At 40.3% G+C, this 12,420-nt stretch overlaps 1 protein-coding gene across 1 annotated transcript in view; it reads right to left on the bottom strand.

The window, feature by feature from the left end:
• Window positions 1-12,420, bottom strand: part of BLTP3A (bridge-like lipid transfer protein family member 3A) — a 54,077-nt gene that overhangs the window by 16,906 nt on the left and 24,751 nt on the right. The window contains exons 6-9 of the mRNA XM_007467291.1: window positions 6,683-6,872; window positions 6,229-6,369; window positions 5,628-5,798; window positions 4,746-4,938 (exon numbers count right to left, since the gene is read on the bottom strand). Coding sequence (XP_007467353.1) covers window positions 4,746-4,938; window positions 5,628-5,798; window positions 6,229-6,369; window positions 6,683-6,872 — 695 coding nt within the window. The remainder of the gene's footprint in view (window positions 1-4,745; window positions 4,939-5,627; window positions 5,799-6,228; window positions 6,370-6,682; window positions 6,873-12,420) is intronic.

Below are 12,420 nucleotides of genomic sequence, written 5' to 3'. Positions count from 1 at the left end.
GGCCTCTCACCGTTGTGGCCTCTCCCGTTGCGGAGCACAGGCTCCGGACGCGCAGGCTCAGCGGCCACGGCCACGGCTCACGGGCCCAGCCTCTCTGCGGCATGTGAGATCTTCCCGGACCAGGGCACGAACCCGTGTCCCCTGCATCAGCAGGCGGATTCTCAACCACTGCGCCACCAGGGAAGCCCCTGAGTAACTTTTAATGTAATTTATTTCTTATATAAATTATAATGTATAGAATCACATATGTAATTTAGTAATGTATATAAATACATAATAGTGATACAATCAAATTTTTAATTATTCAAAATTATTTTTGAATAAAGTTTTTAAATTAATTTCTTAAAATTATTATTTTGTTAGCTTTTAACTTTTGCTTAACATGAGAAAATAACTTTAGCTTAACTAGGTGCTAGATATTCAGATAGTGTCAATATTTTTCCTTTTCAACATTTAACTAAATTATTGATTTGTTGAACAATTTGTAGAATTAAATAATAAAATATAAACTATTTTTATTTAATTCTCAAAGTTCAAATCACAAAAGTACTAAGGATTAAATATAAACAACACTGATGAGGCAGCCAATGACAGCTGCTAGCTATGTACAGGCTACCTTTCACCGTCTGACTTTGAGATCAAGCAATAGATAGAAAGTCGTCTAATCACAGCCATCTGTTTGCCATAGTTTATAGCCCTGACCTTCCATGAACTCAACATCAGTGTTGCTCATATGATACCCAAGAAAACTCAGTAAGAGAAATTAAATACTAAGGAATAAAATTTTGTCAGTAAGGTTAAGCACTGTTATATCTAAGATTTTTTTCACCCCCACCCCTCACCAAAGAACCAATTTTCAACGTCCAGAATAGGCAAACATCAAGACAGAAAGATCAGTGGTTGCTTAGAGCTGCAAAATGGGGAGTGTCATCTAATGGGTACAGAGTTTCTTTTACAGATGACAAAAAGGTTCTAAAATTAGATTGCAGTAATGACCACATAACCCTATGACTATACTTTAAAACACTGAGTTGTATATTCTAAATGGGTGAATTGTACGGTATATGAATGATATCTCAATAAATATATATCTATTTAAAATAAAAGAGTGGATTTTTACCTGCTGTGGGGAGATATCATCCCAGTTGAACATGCATGACCTAGGCTACTGGAGGGAGAGGGTTTCACAGCCATGCTCCCTCTACTGGATTTATTTGGAACTAAAATAACAATAAACTACACAACTGAATATATTAAAATAAGGTTTAGAATAGCAATCAAATATAATTACCCATTATCAACATATTTACTTATAAACACATAATCATATATGACACATAAATGGTAAATAGTGTATATAAATGACTAAAATTCTCCAGTAAGATGGTGGGAGAGGATAGCCTAGCCTGAAGAGAGATGAAGAAAGCTTTGGCTCACAGCCCTTATCCTGAGGGAGATAACTAAAAAGAGGGAGATGACACTCTTTTCCCCATCAACCACCCTCCTCCTCCCAGAAGCCTGAAGTGTGAGCTGCTCCAGTTTGATTTTAAGAGACAGTGCTGCCCCACTGCAAGCCAAGCCGTCCCCAGTTACCCACCAAGTTTCCAATAACTTCACCTCCAATAACAAGGCTATAGTGTCCCTTAATGAAAAAGCAGACAGATGTAGTCTTCAAGGAGTCCCTACAGCAGCATTATCCAAAAGAACTTTCTGTGATGATGGACATCTTCTATGGTCCATAGATTATAACGAGTACTTGAAATGTTGTTGGTGTAAATGAGGAACTGGATTTTTAATTTTATTTAATTTTGATTTTAATTTAAATAACCACATGTGGCTACTGGCTACCATATTGGACAGAGAGTTCTAGAGCAATGCTATCCAACAGAAATGTAACATAAGCCACATAAGTAATTTAAAATTTTCTAGTAGCTACATTAAAAAAGGTTTTTTTTAAAAGTGAATTTAATTTTAATATTACACATTATTTAAACCAATATACTCCAAATATTATCATTTCAACATGTAATCAATATGAAAATAATTATTAAGGTATTCTACACTCTTTTTTTGTACTGTATCTTCGAAATCCCAGGTGTATGTTACACTTGCACCCCATCTCAATTTGGATCAGCCAATATTTCAAGTGCCCAATAGTCATATGTAGCTAGTGGCTGCCATATTGGACAGGACAACTCCAGAGAATCTTAGCGCCCTTTCCGTAACACCTAGTTCTCCCTTCCCCTTTCTTCCCAAATCCAAGGAGAAGAATCAAAGTCACAAGAACTCTTTGTGTTCCTTGCCCCTTCACAGAGTCATCTGCCACACCTGGGTATGGTTGGCTGGGATTTATCCCTCTATCTAAAAATACCTTATCCAGGGCTTTCCTGGTGGCGCAGTGGTTAAGAATCTGCCTGCCAATGCAGGGGACACGGGTTTGAGCCCTGGTCTGGGAAGATCTCACATGCCGCGGAGCAACTAAGCCCGTGAGCCACAACTACTGAGTGTGTCTAGAGCCTGTGCTCCACAACAAGAGAAGCCACGACAATGAGAAGCCCGCGCACCGCGATGAAGAGTAGCCCCCACTCGGCGCAACTAGAGAAAGCCTGCGCACAGAAAGGAAGACCCAACACAGCCAAAAATAAATAAATAAATTTATTTTAAAATAAAATAAAATAAAAATATCTCATCCAAAACTTCCCTAAAATCCACCAAGTAGATTCACTTAGCTTAATAAATACATGGGGGCTTCAGGGAAGGCTAGTCATTCACCTCTTAGTATGGATTGCAGGACCCTGTTAGATGAAGAGGACAGTGCTATACGCCCTTATCAAGCAAAAGGATGAAACTCTCAATAATGTATTTTTAATAAAGATTTCTGAAAGGATTAAAAACAAAAAACAGGGACTTCTTTGGTGGCGCAGGGGTTAAGACTCCCCACTCCCAATGCAGGGGGCCCGGGTTCGTTCCCTGATCAGGGAACTAGATCCCACATGCATGCCACAACTAAGAGTTTGCATGCTGCAACTGAAAAAGATCCCGCACGCCACAACGAAGATCCGGCATGCCGCAACTAAGACCCGGTGCAACCAAATAAATAAATAAATATTTTAAAAAACAAAACAAAACAAAACTGCAAGGTTTTTATAGTAACACTTGGAAGAAACAACCAAACAAAACAATAATTGTTTTAGCAAAGAACTTCCAAAACTAGTGCTAACAAACCAGTGAACAATTTATTTCCTGTGGTGGCAAAAGCAATCTTTACGCTGTCACTGCTCCTTTCAGCTCTTTCATATTGGGAGTGGAGAGGGGCTGAAGTCACTTCAAGACCAAGGTATAGCAAAGCAAGAGAGGCATTGGTGCTTGGTGTCCCAGAAAGAAAAGGTAGTAGGTTCCCCCAAGGAAAATGAATCTAGGTCTCATTAAGAAGCAAACGTAACCTCCAAAGAGGAAAAGGCAGCAAGAACACAAGCTTCCATAGGACGACATCTAAAAACAAGAGCTGGCGGCAGAGGGGTGTAGAGGGGGAACAAAGAGTTTTGAAGGAACTGGCAGCAGAGAAATAATAATACCGAATACTGGCCTATGATTAATGTCCTCCAAATTCAGTATATTATGTCATTTGAGCCTGATAACAACCTACAAGGTAAATGAGTAAGATATGATTTAACTTAAGTTCACAAATGAAGAAACTCAGAGAGGTGAAGTGATTTCCCTAAGGCTCATGAAGGAAAGAAATGAGTCAATTATTTTTCATTCTGAATAAATGTGTATGTGTACTTAATACCAGCTGCTCTAGTGAGTCTCAAATGGGCAGAGATGTCTGCCAAAAAAGCAGGTGCTATTTGTTTATGCTCTGCTTAGAGCACCACAAAATAAAAGCAATGTCTGAAGGGCTCTGGGCTTGACTTTCCAAAGGACCACTCCACTCTGCATTAACGCCCTCTCTTTATTTAAAGATGGCTCTCCTATATCCTGTGTCTACTCTTTTTCATATGAAATATCCCTGTGTCTTTCAACCCTTTCCTGCTATGCTATGGTTTCCATAGCATTAAACAATCTGCACACCCTTCCTGGGATGCTTTCTCTTTTGTTAATATGCTCAAGGACAGCATCAAAAACAAGGCCCAGAGTTCCAAATGGAGTCTACAAAGGTGCCAGAGAAGAATGTCCAGAGTTCTGGAACCCACACTTCTATTGATGCAGTTTAAATTAATATGTGATTTAGGGAACACCATGTTAAAAAAAAAAATTGCTCTAATGAATGAAAAAGCATGACAAGAACACACCAAAACCTCTCTGCTTGGGAAGAACACATTTATACATAATAACTATTTAAATTGACTCAAAGATCTGAAAATTCTGAGGTTTCCTATAGTTGAATTTACTTTCCTGAAAGCTTATACCAGTGGTTAGCATTGCCCAAAAGACTCTGGGGAGGGAAAAAAAAGTATACACTGCTTGGGCTCTACCCCTGAAGATTCCGATTTAGTGGGGGCTGGGAAGAGGCCCAGCTCCTGTGTCTTACTGTCTCACAGGTAGTTCTGCTGCATCCTAAAGGCTGAAGAGCACTTGCAGACAGAGAGCTGCCACAGGAGCACAGAGGCCTGAGGAAGGCCTGTGATTAAGGGGAGCCAGACAAATACCCCAGAGTCTTGAAAACAGCCTTCCATCCCCAAGCTTTGCCCAGAGCTCCAGGCAGTGATGGACTACCCTACACAGGCTTAGGCCTCACGGGGTACCTGGCTCTCGGGACTGGCTATCATCACAAATGTGCAGGTCCAGGCGGGAGATGAGCAGATGGTAGGAGGACTCTTTCACATCAAATTTCTCAAAGTACTGGCTGAGGCGGCTGCTGCTGCTGTTGCTGCTGCCCTGGCTGCCACTGAACGCCTGGGCCCAGGACTGCTGGGCACTGGGAGCAGGTGGGGTGATCTACATGTGACAGAGAGAAACAAGAAGCCAGACCCAGACAGCCTCCTTGCTGGCTTTCTTTAAGCTTTAGTTCAGCCTGAAGAAAACCACAATTTGACAAGGTGTCCCTTCCTTCTCATAACTATTCGCCTGTTATCTCATGTAGGTCTATCCCACTTAAATAACCCAAACTCCAAGAAGCCAAATTATAGTTAATCTAGTAACTGTTAGAGTCCTGTTCTGAGATTTGAATTGCCTTCTAAGCTCCCACCCCACTAAAACTTAGCTGACTGATGCTAAAACACTTCCTCCAGGAAGTCTTCCCTAAATGCTCTCTTTCAGCCCAGGTAGTTGGATCCCTTTTCTTTGTGCTCTCATGGCACAGTGTTTACCTCTATTACAGCACTTATCATATCATATTGTAATAACTTGTTTATAGTCCATATTTTAAGACAGCAAGAGTTCCAAGGACAGGAACAAGAGGCTTTCCAGTGGCTAACACTGTATACCTAATACACTAGAGGCACCCAAAGAACAGAATAACTGAATAAATCAGAGGCACAGGCAAAGCCTATGTACCTACAGAAGTGAATGACAAATTCCCCCAAATAAGCCTAATAAAGTCTAGGCTCCACATACGGTGGAGGTGTGAATTAGGTCCGGCCTACCATCTCCCCACTGCCACCAAGGGTCTCTGTTTCACCTCTAACCTGTACAGGTTCAGGGGCCAGGCTCTTTCTCTGCTGGGCTGACTTCTCCATGGCCTCACTCAGTGATTCTGCATATTTCATCATAGCCTTGAGTTGTGAGTCAGTTAGCACCCAGAGCAGGTCATCCAACAGGAACATCAGCTTGGAGGCTATCACATTGCAATCTTTGGTCTGAAGGGGTCACATAGAACACAGGGTTCAACATCTGGTACCATCCCAACTACTCAAAGTGACCACTGCCCAACCAATTTCAGAGATGGCTTTTCAATCCCCAATACACGAAAGGAAAGTATCAAGCACTGTGAAGAGTCAATTTCTTACAAAACTACTAAAGTTTTCTGTGATTAACAAGAAACAGCAATGATCAACTGCCTATGTGTCCCCATATACAGGTAAAAATCGTGGTTTTCAAAATTAAAATGACAGGGAGGTAGAAATGTTTCCTCATTAGCAGATACAGTGCAACACTGAATTGCAGGTCCTCCCCTTTCAAATGTTATTCCAGGGGCGGCCAACACTCAAAAAGGAGGAAATGCCATCTCCCATGCTATCTGGGAGAATAAAAGATGGAAGTTTTCATGAGGACAGAGAACACACTCACTCTTCTCTTGAGGGCTATTTGGATCCTGCCTTGGTTGGTAATAAGCCTCAGTGGAGTGGTGACTGGGTCCTGATCACCATTGTCTGTAGCATCTGCCTCAATTCGAAGTGTTTGCCAAGTTATTTCCTTAAATGTTAAAACCTAAGAGGAAAGAAAGTAAAATCCCTTAATTCTGTGGATGAAATTAATCAAGAGGCAGGAAGTCCAAGGGGAAAAGACTGGCAAGGCAGAGACCCCCACCATTCTCAGCTGGGATCCTACCCACAGAAGGCAGTGGATCAGAAATCCATAATTGAGGAAAGGATGTAACAGTAACACTGGACAGAAGGGATTCTTGGGTTCCCAAGAATGGGGGAGACTTTGAGGAAATCCCCAAAGCAGGAATAACATCCTTAAAGAATGAGTCCTATTTTGAACGCCCCATTCTCCCTTCTCAGAATGCCAGGGCTGTCACCTCTCCTCGGCGGGGGTCAGTGATACGGGTGAGGCGGAGGTCACTCTGCTGCCAGTTGGGGTTCACACTATAGCCCTGGAGCTGCCACAATTCAAAAGAAGCGTGGAAGGCCTTGGAGTGAATCTTGATGGTGATGGAATTGACGACGATGAACATCCCCTCCACCACCTTCTCGGCAAAGCCATACTCACTACAACAAACGAGGCAGACCAACATTCAGGATCATATGAGATTTGACGCATACTCTTTTTTTTTTTTTATTTTTTGGCCATGCCATGCAGCTTGCGGGATTCTACTTCCCCGATCAGGGATTGAACCCGGGCCCTGGCAATGAAAGCGCCGAGTCCTAACCACTTGGCCGCCAGGGAATTCGTAGGCATACTCTTTATACTGGAAGACATAAGACAAGATTCTTAACAACGCCTGTCTTTGGATGCTAGAAGTGTGGATGACTTTTTTTTTTTTTTTTTTTTGGCGGTCGGCGGGCCTCTCACTGTTGTGGCCTCTCCCGTTGCGGAGCACAGGCTCCGGACGCGCAGGCTCAGCAGCCATGGCTCACGGGCCCAGCCACTCCGCGGCATGTGGGATCTCCCCAGACCAGGGCACGAACCCGTGTACCCTGCATCGGCAGGCGGACTCCCAACCTCTGCGCCACCAGGGAAGCCCGAACTGTGGATGACTTAAAAAAAATTTTTCTCCTCCCATTTCTGCTTTATATTTTTTACATTTCTAAAAATTTTTATGATGATGTAGTACTCTTTCTGATGAGATTTTTTTTTAAGAATGGAATAAAAGAAAGAGTTGACCTGGAAACAATCTCTGGTTAGAAAGAATAAATTGAAAAAAATATTTTCATAGTACACAAACTACCTGAATAAATATTGAATACTGTCTGTGAGGAGAGCTATAACAACAGAAAGGAAACACTAGGTTTCTATAACATCTTCAAAGACAGAACATACTCTGCAAAAGTAGTGAAAAGAGGAAAGAAGTACAGCCAGGTTAGCATGAGGTCTAATACTGTGAAATCTAGTCAAGAACAGTCCCACCTCTGCCCTGTCAAATCTATCCTGAAGAGCATAGCTGTGCTTTATAGTGAGAGGCAGAAACAGCAGGGAGAGGAACAAAGGCCATCCTGAAAGTCCTTCTGGACGTGGAAAACACAGACATTCTTAACATGTAGGTGAAACAGTTCTCATTACAAGAGATAAAAAAGTCTGGGAATTACAAACTGGAAAAAAAAATCTTTGCAATTTATATCACAAAGGGCTAATATCTCTAATGTATAAAGAGTTTCAAAAAACTCAGAAGAAAAAGACCAAGAGCCCAATAAAAACGGGATAAAGTAGGGACAGTTCACAGAAAAATAAATGCAAATAGATATTAAACATAAAATGATATTCAACCTCACTCATATATAAAAACTACACTGAGAGTCACTTGATTTATGACAAAAGTGACAATGTAGTAGGGAAAAAAAGTGCTAACCATAAAGGGAAAAATAGATATAAAGGACTATATTAAATTAATCATTTCTGGTCAACAAAAAAGTAACATTAGGAGTGACAGAGAACCCACATAGTAGAAGATATTTGTAATACATGTATATAACCAAGGACTTGTTTCCAGTATAAAGAACTTCTACAAATTAATAAGAAAAAGACAAATAACCCCCCAAATAACCCAAAAGATAAATGGGGGCTTCCCTGGTGGTGAAGTGGTTGAGAGTCCGCCTGCCGATGCAGGGGACATGGGTTCTTGCCCCGGTCCAGGAAGATCCCACGTGCCGCAGAGCGGCTGGGCCCGTGAGCCATGGCCGCTGAGCCTGCGCATCCGGAGCCTGTGCCCCGCAACAGGAGAGGCCACAACAGTGAGAGGCCCGTGTACCACAAAAAAAAAAAAAAAAAAAAAAAAGATAAAAGGGCAGAATACATCAATGCTTTGTGAAAGAGGATATTTGAAATTCTAATAAACAAATCCTCAAAAAAAATACAAACTAAAATCATAATGTGATACAACTACACACCTATTAGATAGCTAAAATAGAAAGAGAGACAATACTAAGTGCTAGCAACACTGCCGGGGGAAAAGTGGTACAAGCACTTTGGAAAACTGTCCAGCAGTATGAACTAAAGCAGAACATATGCACAGCCTATGACCTTGCAACTCTACTGCTAGATATATACAAATCAGAAATGTGTACATATGTTCACCAAGAGGTATGTATAAGAACGTTCATAGCATCACTATTCTTTTCTCTTACATATTTTTAATTTATGTATAGAAAAGATCATTCTTTGTGATGTACACGTCCAGGGTTTCGACAAATGCATAGAGTCATGTATCAACCACCACAGTCATGATAGAGAACAGTTCGATGTAGCATCAGTATGCTTAATAGCCAGAAACTGCAAACAAATCAAATGTCCATCTACAACAGAATGGATAATTGTGGCATATAATGGAATAACATACAGTAATGAGGATGAATGAACGATAACTACATGTAACCACATGGATGACTTTCACAAACATCATGTTGAACTAAAGTATGTAGACACAAATGATGACATAATTTGTGATTACATTTATATAACTTTAAAAATGGGGAAAACTAATGTGTGGTGTTAAAAATCAGGATAAAGTTATCCTTGAGGGTTTGTATGACTAGGAAGGGTGCAGGAGGCTTCTGGGATTCTGGAAGTGGTCTGTTTCTTCTTGTAAAGAATCATTAATCTATACACTTATTTGTGCACTCCAATATAACTTACCAAAAAACTACACAGAAATACCATGTGTTACCTTTAGACAAAAATCCTAAAGTTTGGACTTCCCTGGTGGTGCAGTGGTTAAGTATCTGCCTGCCAATGCAGGGGACATGGGTTCGAGCCCTGGTCTGGGAAGATCCCACATGCCACAGAGGAACTAAGACCATGTACCACAGCTACCGAGCCTGCGCTCTAGAACCCGCAAGCCACAACTACTGAGCCCACGTGCCACAACTACTGAAGCCCGCGCGCCTAAAGCCCATGCTCTGCAACAAGAGAAGCCACCGCAATGAGAAGCCCGCGCACCACAACGAAGACCAGCCCCCACTCGCAACTAGAGAAAGCCCGCACGCAGCAACGAAGACCCAACACAGCCAAAAATTAAAAAAAAAATTTAAAAAAAAAAGTCTAAAGTTTGAAAATATTTTCTATTGGCAAGGCTCTTGGAAAACAAGAACTCTTACAACATTGCTGGTGGTAACAGGAAATTACAAAATCCTTACGGAGGGTAATTTAGCAACGTGTATCAAAATTATACATGCATTTGCTATTTGACCCAGCAGCCCCACTTCCAGGAATCTATCCCAAAATATGCTAGCAAAAAAAGTGGAAACAAACCAAATGTCCATCAACTGATGAATGGATAAATAAAATGTGGCATATCCACACAACAGAATATTATTCAGCCATAAAAGGAATAAAGTACTGATACCTGCTACAACATAGCTGAACCTTGAAAACGCTATGCTGAGTGAAAGACACCAATCACAAAAGATCACATAATATATGATTCCATTTATATGAAATGATCAGAATAGATACAGAAAGCAGATTTATGTTGCCTAAGGCTAAGGCAGGGGAGAATGAAGAGTGACTGCTAATAGGTATAGAGTTTCTTTTGGGGTGATAAAAATGTTCTAAAATTGATTGTGATAATGGTCGCACAACATGGTGTATACACTAAAAACTACTGAATTGTATACTTTAAATGGATGAATTCTGTAGTATGTGAATTATACCTCAATAAAGCTGTTTTTAAAAATATGCTGGAAAAATACTAAGTAACTTACGAACAAGGTCATTTATTACTGCACTATTTGTAACAGCAAAAAACCTAGAAATAATTCAAATATCTATCAACAAAGAACTGGCTATATGAACAATGACGCCTCTATAAAATATACTGAGTATTTTGCAGGTGCAAAAAGGAATAAGAAATATCTCTCTACATACTTCTATGACATGCTCTCCAGGATATACTTTTAAAAGAAAAAAGCAATGTGGAAAGTGTTTATGGTATGTTACATTTTGTGTAAGAAACAGAGTGGGGACAATACAAGCATACATACATATAACATACCTTGTGTTATAGTTTTAACTTTGGAACTATGTAATTTTACATAGGTTAAAAAATAAATTAAGAACAATTTAAAATTTTAAAACAAACTGATATAAAACTCCTACAAGATAACATAAGAAAAAACCTAGATGACCCTGGGTATAGCGATTACATTTTAGATACAACACCAAAGGCACTATTCATGAAAGAAATTATGGATAAACTGGACTTCATTAAAGTTAAAAATCTGCTCTGTGGAAGACAATGTCAAGAGAATGAGAAGACCGTCCACAGACTGAGAAAATATATCTGAAAAAGATACATCTGATAAAAGACTGTTATCCAAAATATACAAAGAACTCTTAAAACTCAACAATAAAACAAACAACCCAATTAAAAAATGGGCCGAAGACCTTCATAGATACCTTACAAAAAATGATATACAGATAGCAAATAAGCATGTGTCTTATAAGCTCTACATCATATGTCATCAGGGAAATGCAAATTAGAACAACAATGAGATTCCACATGCACCTATCAGAATGGTCAAAATGCAGATCACTGACAACACCAAATGCTGACAAGGACATGGAGCAGCAGGAACTCTCATTCACTGCTGGTAGGAATGCAAAATGGTACAGCCACTTTGGAAGACAGTTTGGTGGTTTCTTCCAAAAGTGAACATACTCTCACCACAGATCCAGCAATCATGCTCCTTTGTATTTACTCAAAGGAGTTGAAAACTTAATGCCCATACAAAAACCTGCACATGGACATTTATAGCAGCTTTATTCATAATTGTCAAAATTTGGAAGCAACCAAGATACCCTAATAGGTGAATGGATAAATAAACTGTGGTATATACAGACAATGAAATATTATTCAACACTAGAAAGAAATGAGATAGAGAGTCCTAAAAAGACACGGAGGAACCTTAAATGCATATTACTAAGTGAAAGAAGGCAATCTAAAAAGAAGGAATCATCCTGGAAAAGGAAAAACTATGGAGACAGTGAAAGGACCAGTGGTTGCCAGGGGTTGGGGCAGGGAGAGGGATGACTAGGTGGAGCACTGAGGATTTTTAGGGCAATGAAAATACACTGTATGATACTATAATGGTGAATATATGTCATTATACATTTGTCCAAACCTATAGAATGTACCACCAAAAGTGAACCTTAATGTAAACTATGGACTTTGTGTGATTCTGATGTGTCAATGTAGGTTTATCTATTGTAACAAATATACCACTCGAGTGGAGGAGGTCAATAATGAGGGAGGCTATGCATGTGTGAGAGCAGGGGGTATATGGGAAACCTCTGTACCTTGCTCTTAATACTACTGTTTAAACCTAAGACTGCTCTTATACTGTCTTAAAAAAACAAATGAAACAAATGAATGCCTCTGTATGTCAAATTGGTATCCAACCATAAGAAGAATGATTTCAAGTAATTTTAAAACTCAGTATTTTTTTTTTTTTTTTTTTTTTTTTTTTTTTTTGCGGTACGCGGGCCCCACTGCTGTGGCCTCTCCTGTTGCGGAGTACAGGCTCCAGAAGAGCAGGCTCAGCGGCCATGGCTCACGAGCCCAGCCGCTCCGCTGCACGTGGGATCCTCCCAGACCAGGCATGC

Source organism: Lipotes vexillifer, unplaced genomic scaffold, assembly GCF_000442215.2.
Source record: "Lipotes vexillifer unplaced genomic scaffold, Lipotes_vexillifer_v1.1 scaffold528, whole genome shotgun sequence".
NCBI classification, from domain to species: domain Eukaryota; kingdom Metazoa; phylum Chordata; class Mammalia; order Artiodactyla; family Lipotidae; genus Lipotes; species Lipotes vexillifer.
The sequence above is the reverse complement of the archived record's forward strand: the minus strand, read 5'-3'. Positions and strand labels throughout refer to the sequence as shown.